Source organism: Tenebrio molitor, chromosome 6 (genome assembly GCF_963966145.1).
Source record: "Tenebrio molitor chromosome 6, icTenMoli1.1, whole genome shotgun sequence".
In the NCBI taxonomy this organism is placed as follows: domain Eukaryota; kingdom Metazoa; phylum Arthropoda; class Insecta; order Coleoptera; family Tenebrionidae; genus Tenebrio; species Tenebrio molitor.
Window position 1 is genome coordinate 2,798,124 of NC_091051.1, and position 26,613 is coordinate 2,824,736.

At 41.1% G+C, this 26,613-nt stretch overlaps 3 protein-coding genes across 4 annotated transcripts in view; 2 read left to right on the forward strand and 1 right to left on the reverse strand.

Annotated features, from left to right (window-relative positions):
- The window catches only part of rdgC (retinal degeneration C), a 50,083-nt gene extending 32,410 nt beyond the window's left edge, over positions 1-17,673 (reverse strand). Inside the window, exons 1-2 of one of the 2 annotated variants that reach the window (XM_069050540.1) lie at positions 17,428-17,673; positions 1,750-2,010 (exon numbers count right to left, since the gene is read on the reverse strand). In XM_069050540.1, the coding sequence (XP_068906641.1) occupies positions 1,750-1,987 (238 nt within the window). In that variant the 5' untranslated portion in view covers positions 1,988-2,010; positions 17,428-17,673. Of the gene's footprint in view, positions 1-1,749; positions 2,011-17,427 lie in introns of those variants that run through there. The other variant, XM_069050541.1, reaches the window with a different exon arrangement.
- Positions 17,674-19,690: 2,017 nt separating this feature from the next.
- Pgant6 (Polypeptide N-Acetylgalactosaminyltransferase 6) lies at positions 19,691-23,091 on the forward strand. Its single transcript, XM_069050545.1, has 10 exons — positions 19,691-20,145; positions 20,194-20,266; positions 20,314-20,458; positions 20,951-21,117; positions 21,168-21,356; positions 21,403-21,580; positions 21,632-21,860; positions 21,966-22,187; positions 22,246-22,500; positions 22,552-23,091. The coding sequence occupies exons 1-10, from the start codon at positions 20,005-20,007 to the stop codon at positions 22,723-22,725; spliced, it is 1,773 nt and encodes a 590-aa protein (XP_068906646.1). The 5' UTR covers positions 19,691-20,004; the 3' UTR covers positions 22,726-23,091.
- A 63-nt stretch (positions 23,092-23,154) lies between these two features.
- Naxd (NAD(P)HX dehydratase) lies at positions 23,155-26,440 on the forward strand. Its single transcript, XM_069050559.1, has 3 exons — positions 23,155-23,407; positions 24,975-25,201; positions 25,873-26,440. The coding sequence occupies exons 1-3, from the start codon at positions 23,185-23,187 to the stop codon at positions 26,422-26,424; spliced, it is 1,002 nt and encodes a 333-aa protein (XP_068906660.1). The 5' UTR covers positions 23,155-23,184; the 3' UTR covers positions 26,425-26,440.
- Positions 26,441-26,613: the final 173 nt, after the last annotated feature.

Below are 26,613 nucleotides of genomic sequence, written 5' to 3' on the forward strand. Positions count from 1 at the left end.
CTCGTTCCACACATTATATCATCTTCTTGTGTTGTAGTTGGGTATTTTGAATCAGAAAGAAATCTTGTGATGAATTGAAGGGTGGCTTTTCAGTGCTCTGCTTCAGTCTCAACCGCCGAATTAATTTAAATTTCCTCCAAAATTGTCCTTCTATATTCCCCAAGGAATAGTGAAATACCCAGACCCAGATTAGGTAGGATTCGCTCGATCTGATCCAGCAAATCCAGGACAAAGCTAATACTGCACCAGTTTGTACTCTTTTACATTTTTATTACATCCTTGTGCCGTCTTTTGTATTGTAAAACAAATTAGGCACTCTTGGATTATATTTAGGAGATTTAACGAGCAACATTTCTTATTTTTTTACGATTTTAAATAAAACCGGCCGTAAACCGAAGCACTTGCTTACTTTGTTGCTCGACTGCTAAACGAATTTCCCTGATGAAAAATACACATAAATTATCCCGTCACGATGTCGTCCCTTGTCCAATCAGATTTATTTTGCATTGATCGCAGCAACAAAACAAAACGAAGTAAATACTGCAACGCGCACATTTCCCTCTAAAATTATTTATTCCACTTGAATTCATGTCTGACGAAGCCGGAATTACTTGAGAATCGCTTGTGCTGTGCGATATGAAAAATGATAAAAATCAAGCGAGACGGCGCGCTGAAATATTTGTCGTTTTGATTGATTTAAACGCTCGCTCGGAAAAAAAGTGTCGAAGTTTCTCGATGGAAAAAACAATTAGTTAATGGTCATCGGGACAAAGTGGAGAGAAGAATCGTTTCGTGTCTTTGAAAATTTCAATTAATTAATTTGTTGTTGTTGGATGTTCAGGTGACATAATTATCGGTGTGCGGTAATGACGTGAGCGGTGCGATGGGTGAGGCGATCGCGTGGATGTTGCAAAGCTGCGTTTGCAAAATTAAAAAGCCTGAGAGATTGCACCGGAGTTGGCGATTCGATCCCACGTCCCAATCCGGTTACGTTGAGAACTGATAATTTACGGATTAAATGGAGTCGTGTTTCTATATTTCTGTCAATAAATCGTTGTGAAATCGCTAGTGAGGGGATTTACCCTCTTCGGGATGAAATGTAGCGCTTACACCTTTCTTGTGGTAGATTTTTCTGGTTCGAAATGACAAAACGGATTTAATTAAAAAAGTTTTAATTGTAATTCGTGGCGAGCAAATTGATATGGAAATTGCAGGGCAAAATATTTAGAAGTCAATTTTAGCCAAACAACTTAAATTATTATTTTTGGTTAAGATCGGAGAAGTTGGAGTGATTAGATTTGTACTTCCCCGAGTTATGAATACATTTTTGGGGCAACAACGAGTTTGACAGTTTTTTGCATCGCGACTTTGAGATTCCGTCGGATTTAATTGGACGTTGCGTTCTCAAGTCAGGCGTTTTGATTCCGCACAACTCAGTAATTCACTTTCTCGGCTAATTTTTGTTTGAGCGATTTTCCGCTTCCACCGACAATTTCCTTAAATTATTTCATCAGCGAGGCGTTTTTCGCGACCTTACAAATTTTCCCACGTCGTTCGTTAATAACTTCCAGGTTAGACAATATTTTCAGCGATGGAGGGGCGACTTGGAAATTTATGGCTTCCTCATGATAACTTACCGCCACGGGACATTTACTCGCCGTGCCCTTTAATATTTTTCCGACGCCCGCTCGTAAACATGATTAATAATAATTCCTAGAGGCTCATTTGGAAAATGGAAATTGTACTCACTGCGCTCGATCTTCGTCATGCTCATGTCGTCCTTCTGCAGGCAACAGAGGATCTTCTTGGGGATCATGTGACTGAAGCATTTCGTTTTTGTTTTGCGCGCGCTGGTCCTCAACGGACGCTCGTTCTGCTGCCGGATGTCGATTTCTATGGAGCGAGAGCTGGAAGTTTCTTCTTCGTAGGCGGTGCTCCTGCGGCGGCGTCTCAAGCAACTGCATTGCTTGGAGTTGGCGGAACCCATGATCACATCTTCGTGTGGCAGTCCTGGAACAAAGCACAAGCTGAGACGAAGGAAAGAGCGAAAGGAAGCTTTTTGGTGCTCGAAGAAAGATCACAGAGGCACCGACAATAAAGACCAAAGCTATGAAGTACGTTCTCTTCGCCCAAATACTCTACAAGAACTCAACTGTCAAGGTTTTTGGGCTTCGTTGCAACCTAAATAATTTCGGATTTTTCGACGATTTGCTCATACATCTTGTGACAGAAAACGGCGAAGAGTTCTACGTCTTCCAGTTAAAGCAGAAAGAACAGAACAATCTCCTATTTTATCCGTTTTGTTAGCAGTTGTCGACGAAACACGAGTTTGGGTTGGCGAAATACTGTGAGAATTTCAGTCGAATCAGCGATAGAGACAAGTATCGCTTTATTATTTTTACAAATGCGTATCCAAACCCGACTCGTTTCCACGAAGTTACCAAATTCGATGTCGAATGTAACGGGGACTGTCCCGGGAAGAAATTCTTTTTCTGGCCTTCGCCCAAAGACTGCAACAATCAGACTGCAAGAATTTACAATTTTCGTGTGAATGATGCGACTGAAGAAACTGATTTGGCGACGAGAGAAGTCTACATCAATTTCTTCAGTAGGTTCTCGTTTTATAGTCTTCAGAAGAACAATCACGACGTTCAGAAATTGATTGTCGACGAATTTGGCAAGATTTTCGGCACGAATGTTCCTTGTGTGGCAATGGGTTACATTAGTATTTTTCACTCTTGGAATATGCATGAGTTTTCGAAACTTGAATTTACTAGACACGAATTGAAAGTGAAAATTTTTGACTTGATATTGTCGCCACACGTTATAACACCGTCCTGTCATAATTCGAACCAGAAGTTTGTTCTGCTGGACCAAGCGTTCTCAAAATTTGATTTTTCAATTGTCAAGAATTTGGACGAGAAGGCAGTTGAAAAAATCGGGTCGCTTCAACGTTTTGAACAACATGAAGATGTGCTGCACATCGGTAAAAACATGAAGTTTTTGATTAAAACTGTGACGAAAAGGAATTACAAGGAGAGTGAGCTCAAACATAAAATTGGATACTATCGGAAGGAGAAACCTCTCACAGTCAAGTTCCATCCAGCGAATGAGACCGCAGTTATCGCTACCATCTCGGAATTCCAAAGACACGACGACAAACTCCATTTTGTTTTGGCAGGACAAAATCAGATTGAGCTCGAGCGTTTGAACAGGTTTCGTATTTTTGAAACTTGGTACGATTTGGCAGAAAACGAGAGCGCCATCTATCGGTAGATGATAAAGGAGTTGAAGATTTGCGTAATAGGGAAAGAATACTCGTATGCAGCTTTGTTCGGAGATGATCGAGAGTTGGCAAAACGAATCACCATCGAACACATGTTTCAAATGTTGGCGGGAAAGTTTCACCACGAAGTTGAGAAAGAAACTCTACCGAGTCCTTACATATCAAGAGTCGTGACGACTACTCTGGTTAAGATGGAATCCATCGACGAAATCTTCAACTCTCTTGTGGTTGTCAGTCAGATAGGCGATCTCAAAATAATAGAGGTGTTGAAGAAAAAACTAAACAAGAAAGTTCTTACTGTTGAAGAATATTTGACAAAAGACATAGTTTCGGGAGATGTGATTGTTTGCGGTGACAAGTTAACAGAAGAGGATTTAGAAAGAATTTGCCAAAAGTGCCTCACGACAAACATTCACCATTTTGAATATCACAGGAGAAGTTTTCTTGAGTGGATCTCGACCGTGGGCAGTATCGAAGGTTTGAAAAAATGCGACGTTGTGAAGAAACCTTGTGTGAAGGAGTCAGACATTCATGACAAATTCTGGAACAATATCAACGTTCTTTGTGCACGTTCCGGCATCGGAAAATCTGATATGTCCAAAATTATCAAAAATACGTGTCTGCCGGATTATTTCCCACTGAAGACTAGTCTCAAAAAACACAACTCGTTCTTCAAAGATAGTCACGACAACGCAGAAATTGTGAATTATCTTTGAACCAATCGCAGGACGATTTCGTCTTGCCATGCCTCCCTTACTAAATATCACATTACAGTAAACTTTACATTCGATTCCTCTCTTGAAGGCGCTCCTTTTGATCAATAATAGTCGGACTCGTAGCTCTCTTAGTTTTCGAGAAAAATGAAGAAATTTTTTTTTTAATTTTTTACTTTTAGTTTAAATTTGCCGATTCGATTGACCATTGCTCCCTTACTAATAGTTATTATATTCCATTGGACTTGGTACTGTTGGATTCCTCTCTTCAACGTGCTTCTTTTAATCCTTAATAGTCGGGGCCGTAGTCCACTTAGTTTTCGAGGAAAATAAAGAAGACTTAAAAAAATGATTGTAATTTCAATTTAAATTTGCGGAATTAATTGACGATTGCTCCCTTAGCCCTTACTAAGTATCGTTTTCCATTGAGCTTGACACCGTCGGATTCCTCTCTTCGAGATGCTTCTTTTATTCTATAATAACAGTCGTACCCGTAGCCCTCTTAGTTTTGGTGAAAAATGAAGAAATAAAAAAAAAAAAACTTAGTATTCTAATTTGTGGATTCAATTGGCAATGCCTTCCTTACTAAATATCGTATTACATTAGACTTTGCACTGTTAGATTCCTCTCTTCAAGGTGCTCCTTTTGATCTACTACAGTCGGACTCGTAGCCCTCTTAATTTTCGAGAAAAATTAAGAAAACTTAAAAAAAAATTCTTACTTTGAGTCTAAATATGCCGTTTCGATTGACGATAGCTCTCTTAGTAATTATTGTATTCCATTGGACTTGGCACTGTTGGATTCCTCTTTTCAAGATGATTCTTTTAATTTATGACAGTCGGAGACTTAGACCTATTAGTTTTGGTAAAAAATGAAGAAATCTTAAGAAAATGATTTCTTTGTATTGTAATTTGTGGATATCACATAACATTTTAAACTTTGCACTGTTGGATTCCTCTCTTGAAGGTGCTCTTTTGATCTATAACAGTCTATCATGCAAAACTTCGCTACATACAAGAAGATATTTTTCTTCTTCGACGGACTCGACGAACTTCACAGCGAAAATCTGCGCAATAGGTTGGACATATAAGATTGCTTCAACGTGTTCTCGGTAGAGATTGTTAGTTTCACCGATCAGGATTTCAAAATAATAGAGGTGTTAAAGAAAAAGCTAGACTAGAATCTTCTTACTGTTGAAGAATATTTGACAAAAGACAAAGTTTCTGGAGATGCGGTTGTCTGCTAAGACAAGTTAACACAAGAAGATTTAGAAAGAATTTACCAAAAGAGCTCTATGACATACACCATTTTAAATATCACAGCAGAAGTTTTCTTGAGTGGATCTCGACCGTGAGCAGTATCGAAGATTTGAAAAACGCAATCTTGTGAAGAAACCTTGCGTGAAGAAGTCAAATATTCATGCTAAATTTCGGAACCATGGCGTTGTTCTATTTTCAGTAGTTCAGAGCAAAGCGACTACTTGAAATCTTTCAGAACTCAGAAACGTACCTACACTCTCTAGTGAAAGAAAAATTTAGAAACGGTGTCAACATTCGGGAAAATAAGGATATTCTAGACTTGCCCTTCTAAACCGTTACGTGACCACGGAAACTATCTTCTTCTGCAAGTCTCGAGCAATACCAGTATGTTTGTGTCAACTCGCATTCTCCACTATTTTATAATCGGAAAGTACCGCCAAAAGAGAAAAAATCTTGCTTCGTTGTAATACAAAGTGTCTATTAAAGAACATACATCAAGAGTCCTGTGGAATTGTGCGGCTCTTCAGGTCAGGTCAGCTCATTTATTTTTTAAGCTACAATTTTTTTTATTACTTAGTCTTTTACGTTGTCCCACAACCTTTTAGGTAAAATTTCCGCACATTTTAAAAATACACCCTGTATATCATATTTTATAAAACCTACGCCAATGCAGTTTCCTTGTTTTAAAGCATATTTCCTAGAGGTCACTTTGCATTGGCGTACATTGTATAAAATATGATATACAGGGTGTATTTTTAAAATGGCCGAAATTTTACCTACGATGTTGTGGGACAACGTAGAAGACTAAAAGCAATTTTTTGAGACAGAAAATATTTTTTGACAGGATTTTTTAAATATTTTTTCCGAGTTCTACATGAAGCCAATATCTCGTGGTTAAAATTTGTCCACTCATTTCAATAACACCCTGTATATACATATTTTTTGGTCGAACCATGTCGAGCCGTTGAAGCTGGCAAATTAGATCTCAAATGACAAATGCCAAATTATTAATTCTTAGCGTCAGTTGTGAATTCGGCGTTTTAGTTGTTTTGCTTGTGATTTTCTTCAACAGTCTATCAAGACTAAAACGTTTTTCCGTAAAAGTGTGAACTGTGAATACCAAAAACAAGTTACGAAGTAGCGAAGGTAAGACATTTACGTTTACAGTAAGTAATAAATAAGCCAATCTTTTCAGTAAACCGCAATGGTTTTATCGCTAGAGCAAAACACTCTGCTAAACCTTCCTGAAAATATTTAGCTGTATCCATATTTTTTAGCGACCCTGTATAGTATCGGGTGTTCATTTAAATTTTTGACGAGACATTTAAATGAACTCTAGACGTGCAAAACAATGGTTTCAACACCGAGTCAAAATAATTTTCTTGATATCATTTCCAGAATCACCCAGGGGATTGTCATTTTCATCCAAAACATAATCTGAGCTTGTTTCGCGACCAAGTGATTTGCTGAACATCGCCACAACACTAGATGAGCTTCATACCAAGTAATATGTCTAGAATGTCCTTGTAAGAATGCGTGAGCGGGCGAAAATGTGTGTGAAGGAATCTGACATTTATAAATTACTTATAACAAATTTGTAATCAAGAAAACCTGAAAGCTTTACTTCAACCGGCTCTCAACATTCGTAAGGCTACACTCTAATTTAAGCTTTTTAATCAAGACTCATCAAAGACAAAAATATCGTTTTCATGTAGACATTTTGTAACTGGAGACTTTTACAATTAGTGACAAATGTAGCTTCTCGTGTTGCGCTTTCCTCGAAGCAGCCGCCCTCGTCCTCTAAGTCTTCAATCAAACAATTCATCCGAATTCCCACGAAAACGTAACGAGCTTAACACCACTTCCTCCGCACGTCTCTTCCAGTTTTCAGTTTTTCCAGTCAAGGATACTTTTGTACGACTTCCGATAATCCGATTACGTAGCCAGGCCAGGTAGACGTCACGGATCTAGCTTCCCGTGACCCATCCAGAACACATTCCCGAGTAATTACGATGCTAATTTGTCTCGATTTCCCGGAAAATTGTGATATGCATATATTACTCCAGAGTGTAAGCTTTAATTTAAATTTTAATTAAAATTTTTTCCCAAAGTAAAATTTCACGATTCGACTCGGTTCTGACTTCCCCGAATTAGTATCCCGAAAGCGGAATTAATTAGTAATTGTTTTGTTCGGGAGCGTCTACCTGTTTGTCTTTCGCGTTAATCCGTCTGGTACTATAGGTAAATAATATTTCGGGGGATTATGAGCCGATAAGGGGACACTTTTATATGACAAGGCTTGAGTTAGTGGGGATAATAAAACGTAACAAAATTTATACATTTTGTTGCCGTAATATATTTTACGTCCTCCTGGGACAACCCCACTCTTTGCCCTTTCGCCGAGAGACGTCGCTTTATCGAACAATCCCCAATGAAATATTTTACTAATCTTTTGTACACCGGATGCTGTTTTTTACGTCCATGTTTATTTACCTGAAAGGCTAATTTATGAAGAATTTTTTCAACGGCCATTCGCAAGATTATTTGTTACCGATGCCCAAGTAATTCCTCCTAATGAAATTTCAAACCTGTTACGGCCATGTGTGCTCTATCTCCGTTGGCTTATTTACATATCGCAATCCCTCAACTCCGTTTAAAACGAACGCACCATCGCCCATTGATTGATACGAGACTGTAAATTACAAAATTTCACTGCCACATCACAACTTGCTAATTCAATTAGACTACGATGACTGATGAGTGTGTTAGACCCCTAACATTTGCAAATTATGTCGTCTTCGACAAGAGCCGACGATCAATCATTCAACGAATCATCGGTAATGAAATTGCGAATGGCAATTTTATCGGTAGCGAGAGAAAAATGAGACAAGAAGGATATTTTGACGGATTTTGATGGCATTGTCATAAGAAAAAGACGCTGATCGGTGTTTTGAAAGAGGATCTGGACTGCAACTTCCCAACAACGTCACTTTACAAATTTCGCTTTGAAAGATTAATTAATCTTGAGTGGATTGTTTGCGAAACTTCGGCCAAATAAATATTGTTTGCGTCAAGGGTGGTAAGAAGGAATTCGATTCTTAGACGTCTGAAATGGTTTCATTGCTCACGATCGACTCTCGAGGGTTTAAAAGCGTTTGGGAGTTGCAAAGACGCAAGAAGTAGATCGTGAGGTGGCTGTTTGTGCAGAAATTTTCACCAGGAGCTACTGGCTTCATGCAGAACTCGAAAAAATATTTAAAAAATTCTATGTCAAAAAATAAAATCACATTTATTTTTTGAGCTACAATTCTTTTTAATTGCTTTTAGGCTTCTACGTTGTCAAACAACCTCGTAGGTAAAATTTCGGCACATTTAAAAAATACACCCTGTATATCATATTTTATAAAACGTACACCAATGCGGTTTCCTTGTTTTAAAGCATATTTCCTATAGATTACTTCGCATTGGCGTACATTTTATAAAACGTGATATACAGGGTGTATTTTTAAAATGTGCCGAAATTTTACCTACGAGGTTGTAGGATAACGTAGAAAACTAAAAGCAATTTAAAAAAATTGTAGCTCAATTTTTTGAATATTTTTTCCGAGTTCTATATGGAGCCAGTGATTAAAATTTCTGCACGCATTTCAAAAACACCCTGTATTGTCTGGGTCAACAGTAGCAAGTGAGAATCTGCCTCAAAAGCTTTTGAAGGAATTGCACTGCTTGGAATTGGCCAAACTTTAACAGAAGAATTAAAGAATTCTTGACCGTGGAGTGGTTCTTTGAGCTCTCCAAATTACGCAAGCCACAGAGAATCTTTTTGCTTTAAATTTCTTAGCGAAAACATGTTCGTACTTGCACAATTCTGGCGAAATAATATTGATCAAAATTGAATAGAGCAAGTAAGAAACCATCTTAACAGCTAATAGTATGCTAATGACGACTTAGTCTTAGTAATACTCGCTAATATCTATTAAAGAGAGAGGAGAAGAGCCGCGTTGGATGTAATTCGCTCACCTTTCAGAACCTCTTCCTCTTCATTGCCTCACAGAACGGTGTGAAAACTTCCATCTGAAGTATTTTTGTGCAACTCACTGTTACAAACTTAATTTTGATTGAATGAACCGAAAGAGAAAAATCCCGGACTTGCCTCTCAGTCAAATTAAAAATTGGCGTCACGTAAGTATTTTAGGACAAATCCGTCAGAAAAGTGGTAAAACTCTGGATAAAGCATTAAAATCAAAGCCAAGACCGGAGCGGAATTGTGAAAGGCTTTGCCACTAAATGCAGAACGAAGCTTCATCAAGACTAGGCGAATTAATTTCGCTGTAAGTTGCGGAGGATCATAGAGAGATTTGGGGAAACCGCGATTTGGGCCTGAAACTTGCGAAATTACTTTCATCTACACATGTTTCGTTTGGAAATGGAATCCGTTTTGCCAATTATATGATGGACCACCCCATTATCCCAACAGTTTAATTCGCACAAATATTTTCGACGAAGTAATGGAAACCGCTTGACGCCGCCAAGATTGATGACGTCCTCCGGAGACAATACCAGCTTGCGTTTTGCTCCGATTTTTGTAAAAATCGGACCCACTCCGGAAGGAGCGAAAAATTGATCGCCTCCGATAGTGATCAATGATGGATCGCGCGGATGGAATTAGAGAGATCGGAGAATCCTCCGGTTTGCATGCATCGGTGTTATGAGGTCCGCTTTTAGATCGCTGATAGATGTTCCAATCTGGTGGTGGTACGTGGGCGGCGTTTATGACCAAATGAAAATTTTATCTGAAGAGGGCAGATAAATAGTGCGAATAAAACCGAATCACCGGCCTTAATAGGCATCTTGCGCTTTTACTGCATTATTAAAAAAAAGAAAACGGATGGGGCCGAAGAGATTGGGTAATTAACGGAGAAAAACAAACAACGCGAATCCAGCAGCAGCAGCGCGTTGTTGTTCGACGGAGCTGGAAGGCTTGTTATGCTAAACTCTTGTCCTATTTTACGTCCGCCGATTCGTCTATATAGATTTTTAACTTTATGGAATCCGCAGCGATATTAATATTACAAGCTTTATTATCTCGGCGATCCGATTTTACGACGGGTGTAACGCTCGTGATGATCTCTTACTGGAAATGTCAAAATTATAAATGAAAAACTGCGTTGTCAACCTGGCCGAGTGGGGGAATCACCGAAATAACAGTATTGGATAATGTGTCTTGTAATAATATAAAGCTTGATGATATATTCAAAATGTCTTCGAGCGCCAAGTACTGAATCATCGGAATTGTGTGTAATTTGGCAACAGCGAGAAACGCAGCTGCTGTTGTTGCCATGTTGCAAGTGTGATGCATTGGTTGGGGAAGAGAAATCACAAGATTTAACAAGCTCTCCTGGAAAGTTTTTCCAAAATTGGTTGTGAATGGTCAGCACGAGTCGCCACTGTGTCAATGGAACGCAACGTTTAATTGGTAACATGTGCAAGTCATGTCTGAATTAATCCTTGGAATTTTCAGTTCAGTGTCGTTGGGTGATCTACTACAGGTGCGTTTTTAATTTAACGGTAAATTAGCGCAAACTGTGTCGTAATTGGTTGAAAAACTTCTTGCGCACATTTTTGTAGCTGGTGTGTTTTTTGAAGCACTTTTTTGCCCATCCACAAACGCTTTGGGGTCTTGAAATCTGGGCCATTCGCGGTCTGTGGAAAATTTTCAATTCACAAAAGTCTACAGTACTGAAATCTGGCGTTCTCGGTGGCCACCACAGAGCCGAATTCATGAAACGATATCTAGCTAGATTTGAGCGGGATATTTAAACGCATTAAGCACAGCGATCCCCGTCACATCCCTGGCGCAATTTCATTAGGGCGCCTTTTCGAATTAACAGAATTTGATTAGCCCCGCCGCGACCGTTACAACCCCCGTTTAAACAATTCCAATTAGGGTATTCATTTTTATTGCGCACAATAACAGAGGAAGCTTCCTCGAACGACTCTTCTCTCCGTTATCGATTTGTGCAAGAGACGTGCCTCGACTTTTACCAACTACTTCGCCGAAATGTCAGTTGATGGTCCAAATTATCTATTCCCACCCTCTCTTCAATTACGCTGTCGGAGCGGCCCGCGCGGGGTGTCTTTGCACAATCCCAACAAAATAGAGCCCTCCAGTGTCATGGCGGTAATTTAGAGGGTTCCGTGCGTCCTTTATCGCTTTTATTGGACGTTTAGCGGCGAAAAGTCGATCACGACGGTCGTTCAACACCTACAAATCGGGGTTCAGCTCGTGACTGGATGGGTTTGGGGCTTTGCAAGTGGGAGAATCGCCGATATTGTTAAAATATGTATTCGTGGCGCGAGGAATAATTTCGGTTATACTTTTTCGATGCGCCATAAATCAAGCCCGGGGAATTACATGTGGGCTGTGTTAGGGAATGTGCGGTTGCAATAACCTGCCCCGCGGCAAGATTTATGTAAATATGGTTAAAACGATGCGATTTGCATAACGGGCATTATTTGGAAAAAAATCACACACGAATTTGTTTGGGGTAATTAATAGATGGCGGAAATACACCGGGATTGGTTGGAAAACAAACTGCTGAAACGTCGATTGTAGGTAAATATCTTCCAAGCGAAAAAATGGAAACGCTACGTTTTAGGAAAATTGGTCCGGCGTGGATTAATTTCATCGGTGCTTTCACTTCTTCTTATCGATCTATCAATTCCTCTCTTATTTCTTCGCTCTGTTTTTTATGGTCATTCTTGCTTTTGGATGTTTGCCACCCCTCTCCAGATACTCATCGTATCGCTGCTCTTAGGCTTATTCCCTTTTATGGATTTGTACTTTCCTTTCTTTTTTCTCTTTTCCTTATTGTAAAATCTCACCCTTCATTATCAGTTTTCACAAGTTTTTATGTCGTTTCAAGATCAGATATTACTAGCTTTCTTATTTTCTCATTTCTCAACTGTCCAAGCTTTTGTATATACAGGGTGTTTTTGAAAGTTGTACAGAAATTTTAACCACAAGCTGCTGGCTTCATGTAGAACTCGGAAAAATATTTAAAAAATTCTCTGTCAAAAAATCAAATGACATTTTATAAAACATGATATACAAGGGTGTATTTTTAAAATGTGCCGAAATTTTACCTACGAGGTTGTGAAACAACGTAGAAGACTAAAAGCAATTTAAAAAAATTGTAGCTCAAAAAATAAATGTCATTTTATTTTTTGACATAGAATTTTTTAAATATTTTTTCCGAGGTCTACATGAAGCCAGTAGCTCGTGGTTAAAATTTCTGCACAACTTTCAAAAACACCCTGTACAATGGAAATATTTCAATTTTTTCAATTTGAATTTCTTCATTCTCTATATTTTAATAGTATATTATTCAATTAGCGGATAATGATGGCTATTACTCGTGAAAATGATTTTGTGTCACGAGCCGCAGGCGAGTGCCGCAATTCATCCCAGCAAGTAATAGCCATTATCCGCGAGTACAATACTACATTTTTTTACTACGAAGAGAAATTGATAAATATGTTTCACTATTAGACAAACTGAAACTGACGTGGGTAATGATCCTGTTATCCTCTATTTTTTCCTTTTTTATTTTTCCATCTTTACTTTATTCTTAATTAAAAAAAAATGGACACAAACTTATCGTATTCGTGATAATTAATAGTTTCCTGCAATATTCCGGGATCAGGATCGTTGCTTTTAGAAAACAAACAAACTGCTGAAGCTCCGGTTCTACCTAGTAGGTAAATATCCTTCACGCGAAAAAATGAAAACGCAGCGTTTTAGGGAAATTGGTCAGGCGTGTATTAATTTCGTCGATGTTTTCGTTCGGAAGCCATTTTAGAAATTGTGAACGCCATTAACGAAAGCTAACAGATCACGCACGAGTCTCACTGGACGTATGTCGGCGATAGCACAGGACCAAGGTGTGACAAGGCTGACGAGAGCTTAGCTCATGTCAGACCGCAATACGTATCAAAGTTGGGCAATTGTTCCCCCAACTATTTGTCGAGCAAACATAACAACTGTGCCACTATCACACCGTAATCGCACAGATAAAGGAATTTCATCAACAGGACGTGATTGACGTTTTAATGGCGAGCCACATTCAAAACAAGCCAAAAATAAAACAATTAAGTCGCGATTGTGATTGTGATTTTTTATTGCTCTCAAAAGCGACGCTAAATTCGATCAAATATTCAAATCGCGACAATCCTAATCTCCCCTCATGAAATACGATTTGTCTGTGGAGGAAATTTCCGCTCGTCAGGTTGGCAACGCTCATCTAAGCCGGATCAAAACTGTCGCAGTTGCTGTTGTTACAAACGACTCGTTGTTGACACACTCTGTATATATGACAATGAGGACGTGTCCTGACTAGTCGAATAGGTCGCGATTATGTATTCTGGGCTGGTTCGCGGGACTGAATCGATAATACCTCAGCGGGGTGATCCGTTTGGTGGATTGTTTTGACACAGTTGGACTTCTTCAGTCAAGGTTGCAGACCAGAGACCCGTAGGTGTGTTCAAAATTAATATAAATCATTGCTTGTCGCGAACAGAAGTAATCGATAGTGCAAAACGAGCTCATTAATCTGCAGGTTGTGTTTATTAATTCGTGTCCGGACCGGGATGAATTAATTATTAACAAAGCATGAAGAATTAATGGAAGGATACATTTTATTGGGGATGAAAGAAATACAATTTTGGGGTGGGTAGAGCGAAAAATAGACTAAAGACGGAGTCAATGTGGACAAAGAACAGGATTGTTGCTTGCAATTACAGTAATTGTCTGTAAATTTTGCCGAAATCGAAAAGGTTAACAACAGCACATCGTTGACGTTTGTTTGACACTTCCGCGAAAAATCTGCTGACCAGTGGCGGCGCGTTTGGCAATAAACCTGGTAAATTACCCGTTCTTACCAATGCAAAATGTTGCTCTTGTGTATTTTATAAATTGTATCCATTATCAGATAATAATAATAATAAAATCCACAATTATAGTTTCAACGTCTAAAATTCATGAGGTATGATTTATTATAAAGTAGCGTTTAAGACCACAAATTTTCTACGCCCATGCATTGATCGTTTATTTGCATAGAATTCCGCTACGACATGACCGATAATTTGCAACGCCTGCTCTGATTTGTTTTCTTTTTGATCACACTGTACATATGTTAATGATTCAAAAATAAATAAAGGAGGAAAAGTTAATATTTTAATGGAGGAAAACACTCGACAGTCATCTTGGAAAGTAATGTTGGAAATTACATTTGTACGAGGAGCGACCAGTAAGTGTCTGGAAAGTGTTTGCAAACATCGAAAAGGTAGAATATGTGGAAGAAAAATTAGAGAAGAATTGATAGATGGATAAAGTATAAGATAGAAGGACTGATAATACAGGGAAAATAAAAATAAGGACATTAGAGAGACCTCGTGACCAGACAAAGGGAATATTACTGAGACTCTTTTGGTTCAAAAGTTGAAAAACATCTTTTCGTTTAAATAAAATGGGAAAAAAGTGATGAATAATGAAACAGTTAAGAACAAGCCAAACTAAAAAAATAGAGGAACAATAAATAAAGAAAAGAATTTGAAATATTCATAATGAAGGCGGTTGAAGTCAGATAAGTTTTTGACTTACCTAAGTCTGATTTAATGAAGAAAATCCACTTTGTTACATTTTTAAAAAATAATTTTCTCGAATTCTGCATTGTCCTTGCAACGCTCAATTAACATTTTTATATCAGATGGATCAAACCGATAGCGCGGTACAGGAAAATCAAAGAAAACAGTCATGCAACTGGCAACAATACACATTTACTCGGAAAACACGATTTCTCTAAACTAGCACGTTTTGTCGACTGATCTCAACAAGATAGACCGCGGTCTCACCCGACAAACCCTCCGGTCAAGATTATTTTTTTAGCAAAAATGTTGCCACTCATTTCTTGTTTGTTGTCTTTTCCTCGGAAGAATGTCAATAAAACTGTCAACCAGTAAAGATGCGTTTACATCACGCAAGCACGATCGAATAAACAAGAGTAAATTGTATTTAGGTACATTCCTGCTATTTTAACTTGACCCTGCTTAAGCATGTAGTGATGATTGAGTCAATCAGACGTACTGATTGAGTCATATTTTAATTTAAAAAAAATATCAAGATAGGGAGACGGTGGAATATCAAGCTTGGTTGAAATTTGTGTATTTTTTCCAGTCTCTTCCGTTTAAAACGTTCTCTATAAAATACGAAAGAGATCCGTTCCCATTAAACTTCCACTGTATTCACAGGTAGTTTATAATTTAACTGCAAGCAAATTGAATTAGATCTCCAGTTTAATTTGCATGGAGCGCATCAGGGGGCTCTTGTTTTTATTTTAAATTGAAACTTGTAAGCTGGCATTTATTTGATCTCGAAGGAACAAGTCCGACCTTAAATGAGCACTTGCCGATTGGAATTCCTTGCAAAAAACCAATTAAAACCCATGAAAGTTCTCGTCAGAAAAAGGAGGCCTCGTTTGGCTCCCGTCTGCGGAAGAACTCGTGACTGTGAAACAATCCAGAGCTGTTGCTGAATTCCAGACAATTAAATATAACGTTCGATATCATCCTGCTCTCGGCAGGAACTGTTAAAACACGGTGTGGGTGTGGAGATTAACAATCGGATAATAGAATAACTGCTGAAACAGTGCGATCTTGGAAGACGCCCAACGGGCCACGCTACGCCCCCGATTGGAACCCATCCACCCGGCTAATGAACCTTTTGTACTGACTTCTCTGCACGCAGACGTAACGTAACGAGATAACTCGCCTGCAACTGTCGCCAGACAAGCCCGAGATGGCAATCAACCCCCGAATCGTATCTGTCAACGTTTCGAACCCGGACGACATCACTTCTGAAATTGGGAGTGGGCCGAAACGTTAATAAACACGCTGACAACGTTTACGGCGCCGTAAAAACGTAACAAGTTCAAACTGACTGTCCCGATTTTTTCATAAACCCCCAAACACACACAGTAAAATGTTACGACGGGAGACGGGACGCAATTCCAGCATTTGAAAAGTGTGAAAAGTGTGATCACTGATCACAAATTAAACGCCGCTGCCAACCAAAAATTCAACTGATTGCCGTCGATACGTTTCGGTTTTTCATTAGTTTGCGAATAATTCATGCGAATTCAAATTTCGCGGGGAGCTGTGACAGATGACAGCTGTCAAACTGACAGTTTGGTTATGTCAACGGGAGTTGGAGCGGCGAGGTCCAGGTGTTAAACGGATGTGAGAGTTGAAGGGTCGAGTTCGAGGCTATCGATTGGGAATTGAATTCGGGGAAAAAACATACATCATGCGGAAGATATATTATGTTGCTGTCTGTGCGGATAATTTCCAAACAAATCAAAGAAATGGAGCGTGTGAAGCGAATTTCATGAGGATAGCAGGTTCTTTATGTTTTCAAGGTCGCCCCATTAATATTTCAACAATGAAGATACTAAACACGCTTTTCGAGTGCTTTTAAATACGTGTTTGATCGATCCCAGCACGATGCGATTAGTATATTTAGGTTTTTCGTAAATTGGAAAATGAAACGTCGATAGGTGATTGTACAAATTTTTCCTGCAATTTCCGGCGTGGCTGTTTTTTCGGTTTGAAAGCGTCATTATCCGGCGTGGGTGTGCTTTTTGCTAATTCTGCAGTTGCAGCTGAAAGCTTCTCGCGGTTTTTTTTCGAGGCATCCATTTTGACGCGAAAGTACAAAATTGGCCACAAACCAATGGCGGTCAATGTAAAAAATTCCGTGAGCGACACTTCGTCGTGTCGGAAGTTTACAAAGGATGATTCGTCATAGCGGGTCCAATTCGGATCGGTGTTGTTCCAGATTAAATATTTGATGGGCCAAGTACAAACCCTCAAGTGTTTGTTGGTGTCCTGCGATCGAACCCTAAAGTGTATTTGTTGTTGTCCTGCGATCGATACGGTCGAATTGTTTCAGGTGAGGAGGATTCTTCGGTCTGAATGCAGTCGCCGCCGAATTTCTAAATTTGCAACGGACATCAGCTGATCGCGTTATTTTTAACCGGCGGATTGATCCGGCCGGACGTGGGCGCGGGTCAAATTTTTCCGGACAATTTTCCAATCGACAACTTGCGCTTACCATTCAACGACGATCCCCGCTGCAGCGATGCGAACAAGACTTGGCGCGAACTGTTGGCGCTCCAGGCCACCGACGCTGACTGACGCGTCGCGACGCTTCCCAACTTTTAAGCGCTCCGGCGCCTAAGTAGCGAGCGCAAGCGTGCAGGTGTTTTCCCGAATTTTTCGCGCCTAATTACCCTTATCGGGGGACAATCGCTCCCACTTTCGATCGACCAACATCCGCTGGGGCCCAAAGCTGTCGTAAAAACTTTACGGCATCGATCGGCCGAGGGGGCCCCTTCGCCGCCAAAAAACAAAACGAGAACACCTGAAACATTCTAACGCGGTCACCGCGACCGCACCTGATCGCACTTTTCTTCGCCGACCTTGAGCCGAGTGCCACGCACTTGGAGTTCGTCGAGGGAAACCTTTCTTGTGAACGAGGCCGCGTTGCAACATTTCGTCAATATTTTTGGATCGAATTTGGGGTACCCCATCGACGAGTTTTGTTTCGTGTTTTGATTTATTTTTAAATTGTTTCGTAACGACCGACCGGAAATTGAACTCGGCTTCGTCGCGGCGCGGCAGACAGGATCTGCAAAAAAAAAAGCCATTTTAAAGGACTAATCTGCTTCGATTTTCACGTTATCGTGTTGTTGCCAATTGATCTGGTGACACTCGAAGTTTTTTCGGCAATCGTGACCTCAAACAAACGCGAATTCTTGAAAAAGGTTAAATCTGTGACACTAACAATGGAAATTAAGGTGTTACGAGATTAAAACCTGGTTTACAAGGTAATAAAATGTGACGTTATCAATGGCAACGCAGATAACGTTCCTAGCGGAGCTTCCGCATAAAGCCGGACGTTCTAAATAATAACACAATAAATTCAGATTAAAGGATTATCCATTTTAAACCGTACTTGGAACTTGTCAGGATTACTCAGAAATGGATAAATACGAGAAAAACGTTTGGGACAACATTTTTTTGTTCGACACTGTCAAAATTTGAGAAATTTCTCCTGTGCGAGCGGATTTTGATAAATGTCACAACTTGTCAAAACGAAACGTCAAGCTAATTTTAAACATTTTAAGCGATTTGGAGCCTTTAACGGGCTCGTCGAACAAAAAAACGTTGCATTCAACTCGTTCTTGTGTAAATTGGGCCTTTAAAACATTCCTTCACTCGCTTTTTAAACTGGCCCTCATACCAAAAAAAGCCCAATTTACACACGAACTCGTTAAATAAACTACTATTGTGTGACAATATCTCTCGAAGAATTAGAAGTGGCAGTTGTACTTAAAAATGTGAGAGTAGCTTTGGAAATATTTTGTACTGTTCTGATCGATGCATGAGGGGTTTCGATAAAACGAGAGAAATAAGAAATCTAGACGAGAGACGTAGTTCTAGGAGTACATGATGGTGCTTTTTCAAGGGGTATTAGATTTTTCGCGCGTGACCTGAGCACCAAGCGTTTCAGCCTTCAGGACTGCCTCGTGTGAAGGAAATGTTGCAGTAAGAGTCGAAACTTTCCTGATTTCGCATTTTACCGGTTTCACTTTCGGTGTTATGCATCCGTTCAGGATAAAATAGTACGAGTAGTAGGAAGAAAATAAACAATTTACGGTCTCAAACGAAGGGGCAAAAATAGAACGATGAGATTCAATCTCGGGATCGGGATATTATATCGAGCAGTGAATGAAAAATAAATTATTTTTAAAATTCTAAATGCGTGAACACTAACCGCAAATACAGCCGCTAAAAATAGAAAGTCGGTGCGACAGTGATTTTCGTCAGGAGTGAATTCCTTCTGAATAAACAATTGTTGTTGAAACGGAGATTTGAAATTGAATAATTCACGATTTGCGGTATAATTACTTTAGCGTATGTAGTATTTAAACGAGGGGATAACAAATTGTAGCTTCATGCACATGTGTAATTATCAACGGTTCTATTAATCCTGAAATTGACTGAAAATACAACGTTACGTGTCACGATCCTATTTACCGAATTTTGCGACCTTTCCGACAAAGTACATTGTCCCGAACAGAATTCCTGTGTCTTTGCGTAAATGCAAATTGTGTGCCCTGCAGGAGACATTAACAATTCATTCAAAACTTGTTTGACTTTAGTGTCCTGTCAAGGCACCTGTCATGTGTCATTCCACCACCATAAATATCAATTCTATTGCCAAAATAGCAAAAAGAAATGTCAAAGTGCAAGTCGTTTCTTGTGGCATTTTACCATCACGAGCGTTTCAGCTTCAGCCTTCGTCGAGCCATAATCATCCACTTGCCGTGCAGACAGTCCGTAATCTCCGCGATTTCCTTTTCCTTTGTTGCAACTTTTCATTTGCAACCGATCGTTTCGTCCGGCAACACGAAGTCGGCGGCGTTTGCGATTGTTTTTGTTTACCAGCGAAGGTGAACCGGTTGACAGCTCCCGTCAGCGGCACCGCGAGTGAGGTTATGTCATTTTTTCTCACCTTTATCCGTTTCATTATCACACTTCTTAACGAGCGACGTCTGCGATAACGCTTATCAGTCGACCGTGCACGGCAATCCTAAAACAAACGTAAAATGCCCACGTCGATAAAATGAAACGGAATCTGAAGACAGTGTTCAAGTTCCTGCTGCTTTCGGCGGTGACCGTCGTTTTTACCGTCTTGCTCTTCAGGATCTTCAGCATACGATCGACTTTCGAAAAGGAGGTAGGATTGCCGGTGGACGCCCCACAGGTGAGTGTTGGTGTGGAGATGTTCTTGGTCGTGAGGATTTTTTTTTAGGTGAGGGTGATCAGGAACGAAAAAATCGACTGGCACGACTACGAGGCCGTGAGGAGGGACGCTTTGAGGAGAGGTGATTGGCACAAAGGGTGCGGCGTGATTGAGACTGGTGTGTTGCAGGTACGGGGGAGCAGGGCAAGCCGGCTTATCTGACCGCCGCCGACTCGGATAATTACGAGAAATTGTACAAAGTCAATGGATTTAATGCTGCCTTAAGTGATAAAATCGCAGTGGATCGAGCTGTGCCTGATATACGCCACAAAGGGTAATGGCAGTGCTGAAAAAATTCAATTTTTGGTGTAAAATTTGACCATGTCTCTGTAGAATGTCGCATTAGCAAGGTCGCGACGTTTGCACAATTATTCAAATACGCTGGATTAATTAGATTTGCAAAAGAACTAGTTTATGCATATTCGAGCTTACAACACCGAATCATTATTCCAATTCAACTCTTGCACAGTTGTTTGGAAACAAGATTTTTTACAAAACTGCGCCCAACACTAGAGAGTGCTGGAAAAATCAATAGATGAAACCGCATTGTTCCAATCGGGGTCAGGTTTACCTGAATGTCACTTTCACAATGTTTATTAATATGAATAGATTCGTCACGTTTTCAGAGGAAAGCCGAATCAATGTACTATTCCGCTTGACAGACCTTGAACGCGACTTTTTCTTCCGTTCACGGCTAAGTCGTTTTTTCTGTGTAGCCAATCGCGCAGAAATTTCTGCGTCACTTACGAAGGAATGCGCTTTTCAGATGTAAAACAAAAAAATATCTCAAAGATCTACCCTCGGTCAGCGTGATAGTACCATTCCACAACGAGCACTGGACCACGCTCCTCAGAACCGCTCACAGCGTGGTCAACCGGTCGCCGGCGCATTTGCTCAAAGAGATAATCCTCGTCGACGATTTCAGCTCGAAGGGTGAGTTCGACACGTTCAGTCTGCGGTCCGCGTCAATTCGTCGCTTGTAGAATTCAGTAAAAAACCCCTCGATGATTACTTGGCGGCGAACCTCACCAAAGTCCGCACCATCCATCTGCCGGAGAGGAGCGGACTGATCAGGGCGCGTCTCGCCGGGGCCAAAGAAGCCACCGCCGATGTTCTACTGTTTTTGGATTCGCACACCGAAGCTAACGTCAATTGGTTGCCGCCTCTCTTAGGTTAGTCGGTCGTTTCGTTTTTCTTGTACTGACAGTTGTGTCACAGAACCGATCGCGCAAGACTACAGAACGTGCGTTTGTCCGTTCATAGACGTCGTTCAGTATGAGACGTTCGAGTATAGGGCGCAGGACGAGGGGGCCAGGGGCGCTTTCGATTGGGAGTTCTTCTACAAGCGGCTGCCTTTGCTACCGGAGGATCTGGAACATCCTACTGAACCCTTCAAGTAGGTGGATCACCTTCTGGTGTCCCCGATTTATGATCGAGTGTTCCGCAGGAGTCCTGTTATGGCGGGGGGACTGTTCGCCATCAGCAGCAAGTTCTTCTGGGAGTTGGGGGGTTACGACGAAGGTCTGGACATCTGGGGAGGCGAACAGTACGAGTTGAGTTTTAAAATATGGCAGTGCGGGGGTCAAATGGTCGACGCCCCCTGTTCGAGAGTCGGCCACATCTACAGGAAGTACGCCCCGTTCCCCAACCCAGGAAAAGGAGATTTCGTAGGACGGGTAGGTCAATTTTGACAGGTGTCCGCTGTGTCAATTTTGATAGTTGTGCGACAGTGCTGCCAACCGATTTGACAAGTGACATTTTGATTTTGATCCTTTTTAAAGAATTACAGAAGGGTTGCTGAGGTGTGGATGGACGAATACGCCGAATATTTGTACAAACGCCGCCCCCACTATCGAGCCATCGACCCCGGGGACTTGACCAAACAAAAAGCCTTGAGAGACAATTTGCACTGTAAACCGTTCAAGTGGTTTATGGAGAAAGTGGCCTTCGACTTGCCCCTAAAGTACCCCCCTGTCGAACCGGGAGATTTCGGAGTGGGCGAAGTACTGCGCACCGATTTGACCTGATCCGTCATTTTATTGTTTTTGAATTTTTTCACAGATTCGAAATCTGGCAGCCCCCGAGCTGTGCGTGGACTCCGGCCACAAAGACCGCGACCAAGTGATCGGAATAGCGGAGTGCGTCAAAGGAACGGACAAGAAGGGCGAACAAAACTTCACGCTGACGTGGCACAAGGACATAAGAGTCAAGGGCAAAACGCTGTGTCTGGACGTTTCAGACCCCAACGATAAGGCTGACATTATCTTGTATCCCTGCCACGGGTCGCAAGGGAATCAGTACTGGAGATATGATGTGGTAGGTATCGATCTCGTTGCCGAAAAAAAAAAGTGAAAAACTGTTTGGCAGGAAAAACAATGGTTTTTGCACGGAGGTAATCCCAGGTGTCTGGACTGCGACCCGGGTCAAAAAAGACTTTATGTAACTAAGTGCGACGAGCAATCGAAAACGCAAAAGTGGAGGTTTGAAAACGTCAACTTAACTATGATCGCCAATTGGGAAAACGTCGGAGTGCTTAAGTAGGGGCACGGTACTTAATGTAAGCTGTTAATGTGGCATTTACCTACATGTAAATTGGGTCGTTTATTTATTGTACGCTAAAAAAACGTGATTTTTATTTATACATTCGATAGGGTACCCATTATGTAGGTATAAATGTAAATCCTTGAGGTGCAGTATTTGGAGTCCTTCAGGACCTTCATTGTTAATAATCAATGTTTTCCCTTAACGCTGCTGTGATATTTAGCGTTTATTTTTTACAATAACATTGTTGCCATATTTTAAGGTTGTAACTTATGAAGTTATTTAAATTTGATACCTTTTATAGGCGATTGGAATTTTTTGTAGGATTATGTCAGATCCGTTGAAACAATAAAAATCTACACAAAACATATTTTTTTTACCTCAAAAACCGATTTTCCAGAAAATTCGTAACGGTAATACAGATTTCTGTAATTTTGCGGTTATCAAGCTGTCAACGGAATGTCATTGTCAAGACCGGCTTTGATAATCAACAACTGTGTTAAAGGTGCTTTTAAGCTTGGTGGAACAAGTTTCGGTGCCAAAAAGTGGTCAAATTGTAACAGTACAATGGAGAAAAGCATAAACGACTCGGTCAGACAGCTAGCTCCACCTCTTACGAACGACAAACACAAAGGACAAGCTGGTCGGATAGGAGTTTTTGGAGGAAGTCTGGAGTATACCGGTAAGACCGAACAGATGGCGCTACGGTAGTTACTCGGGAGTTTAAATATTACTTTCCCGGGAGTTTGAAAACTCGTTTAGTACTCCAAGAGTTTTAGACTCAAGGACAACAGCTCACCACAGTCGAATTATAATCTGATAAAATCGTTTGTATCACATTTTTTATCATTTCTGTGGTTGTGGTTTCCGCCATTTTAAATCTTTCGAGATAATTTGGAATCTAAAGTTTGTTGTTAATTAATTGAAATTTGGGTGAATTCGCCTGGTTGTTGTAAAATGCGACAATGAAATAAACTACTTTTTCACATCAAATTGTTTGGTGTGCAATAACACTTTCAGAGTCAAGGACCCACCCGAATAAAATGACTTCCATTTATGGCGCATTTTTCTTTGTGGTGCCATAAAAACCTCTTGTTCGATTAGCCGAGCAATTTAATGCAGTCCTGTTACGAAAGAGCCCCTCTACAAAAAACCCACCGCAATAATTCACCGCTTTGTTAATTTTGTTATTCATTAGCTCCCCTATTGTGGGTCAAATCTCATTAAAACATTAAATTAGTTTTGTGAAGAATACGAGCCAACTTTTACGCTTTCGCAAAGCATTCTTTCTTTTCACCCTTCGGTGTAATCGATAATTATGAACATAACGACGGCACTTTTGCTATGTAAATACCTTTTCGTCTAGGTCGCGAGTGTCGGCGCAAATTTCCCTCCGACATTTTTTCGACTACTGTTAAATATTTCAGCGGAAAAAAGGTCGCGAAGAGACACGCTTTGATGCGCTTCAAAAGAAATTTTATTTCATCATTCTCCGACTCAAATATTTATTAAAGCTGCTCATAAAGCGTCCCCGCGAACGCAAAATTTACAGACGTGCAGGATTTCTATTTATTTATGACGAAATTAATTTCTTCAAACAAATCTCGTTGTTAATTCACCGACATAATTCAAATGTGCTTTATCCAGTTTATTTCACGGCGGCCTCGGCCGACCTTGTGATAAAATATGCATTTCGCGGGGAAAAATGACGCTATTAATTATTTTAACACGGGTTTACACGATCACTCGTTTCCATGAATCATTCTAGGCGATTTGTTGTTTTTGTCGACGAAATGGAGTTAAAACTTTGAACGGATATCGATTTTGGTCACTTGTAGAATATTCAGGAGGTCAGTTATGACCTCGTCCAAGGAGTATGTACGGTGTGTCGCTCTGGATGGTCTGTTTCTGCAAACCATTTTTGTTGCTGAAAATTTCCCTTCATCCCGACGCAATTTCCCATTTCGAACGGAATCTGTTAGGCAAAAATTCAAATTAAACCCCAGGAATGGGTCCAGAAGTTCGTCGAAATTAATGGAGGGGCGCAGTCCTCCAGGTCGTATCGCGCCGGTGTCCATAAAAATTTCAGCCGTTCACGGCCTCCTCCACGCGTGCATTTCGCGTTTTGTGGAAACAAACTTTCCGGACGTAATTAGGCCGGAATATTCGAGCCCCAACTCCGGAATGAAATTTTTCCCGTTCCATTTCGAATTAGCTTCGTCGAGTTGATCGCAAATGTGATTTTTCAGGTGCGCCCTACTTCGCCGCCATCGCCTCGCTCAAGGTCGGGGCCGACCTGAGTCACGTCTTCTGCGCCAAGGAGGCGGCGCCCGTCATCAAGTCCTACAGTCCGGAGCTGATCGTCCATCCGCTGCTGGACGCCGTGGGGGCGGCGGGCAAGATCGAGCCGTGGCTGGAAAGGCTGCACGTGGTGCTGATTGGGCCGGGGCTGGGACGGGAAGCGGCGACGTTCAAGGTATCGAATCGCTGCTGAATAAATAAGAACGTATTTATGTGGATCGGAGCGGGGTGGGTGCGCCGAAAGGGATTATTTTTGTGGCGCGAGAGCAAACTTTATTTGGGGGCTCCGAATTGACTTTGCCTAATGGAAGTGGAGCTTCGCGGAGAATCTCTCGTGGCGGCGCGAAGAATAGACAACGTTTTGATTGTTTACTCGCTCCGGAATTAGGAAAAAACAAAACCGGGCTCAAAATGGCGCATCCACCATTTTGCAATCTGGAAGTGACAGTTTCCGGTGGCTAACTCGATCCAAGTCTTTGTCCTGTTGACCCAGTTCGCGTGCCCCTCAAATTTAATTCGCATCCCTCTTCGAATTTCTTTTACGGCGTACACAACCCTGAAAACAAACGAGAAGAACATTCCAAGGAGCGCCCTCTATCGATCGCGGCATTATCCACCGGTTTTGCATTAATCCTCCCGATAGTAATGAAGATGGACGTGTTTAATCTGATCTGCGAAAGATGCCAGTTGTAATTTTTTTCGAAACTTCACATCGGCTTAAGTACTCCACTTCCGAAGTACCTCTAATGGATCGACCGTCCCCCTCGTTAAAACTTCATCAATGGGAACAAATACGCAGCGAAACAAATCAAAAAAGAGAGGCATATCGTTCGTTTCACTTTGCAGGTGGTCGACGAAGTGGTGGAGTTATGCCGAGCTCGTAAAAAACCTTTGGTGATAGACGCCGATGGCCTCTACTACGTCTCGATAAAACCAGATGTTCTTCGCGATTACCCCTCCCCCGTCATCCTCACCCCAAACATCATGGAATTTGCAAGGCTAATCGGATCTAATGGGGAAGGAAATAAAAAGGAACAATCCCGCAACTTCCTCGAGCAAGCCGATAACATCACCATACTGTGCAAAGGCCGCGAGGATGAAATTTTCAACAAGGACGCCCACGTCAAGGTCACAGGCGGCGGCTCGGGACGGCGGTGCGGCGGCCAAGGCGACCTCCTCTCGGGAGCCGCCGCGACATTCCTAACTTGGGCCCTCCAACAAGACGAGCTTTCCAGTTGCCAGTGCGACAACCGCCCGGTGATCGCATCGTACGCGGCTTGCAAGCTCGCCAGAGCTTGCAACGAGAAAGCTTTCGCCAAGTACGGCAGGAGCATGACTTGTACGGACATGATCCGGGAGATACATCCAGCTTTTGTTGAGCTTTTCGAGAGAAAATAATTCAAAATAAAGTGGTCTTTCAATTTTTTTCCCCATTCACGTGAGCAGACAAGAGACCGCCCCTTTTATAAATCATCCTTTCTGCTCTCGGGCCCATATTTTGCGGCTAATGTCGCATTAGGGCAAAGCAGCAAGGGCACTTTGGGGCGTAGGCAAATGCGTCATAAATGTTAAACAGCCTCTAAGACA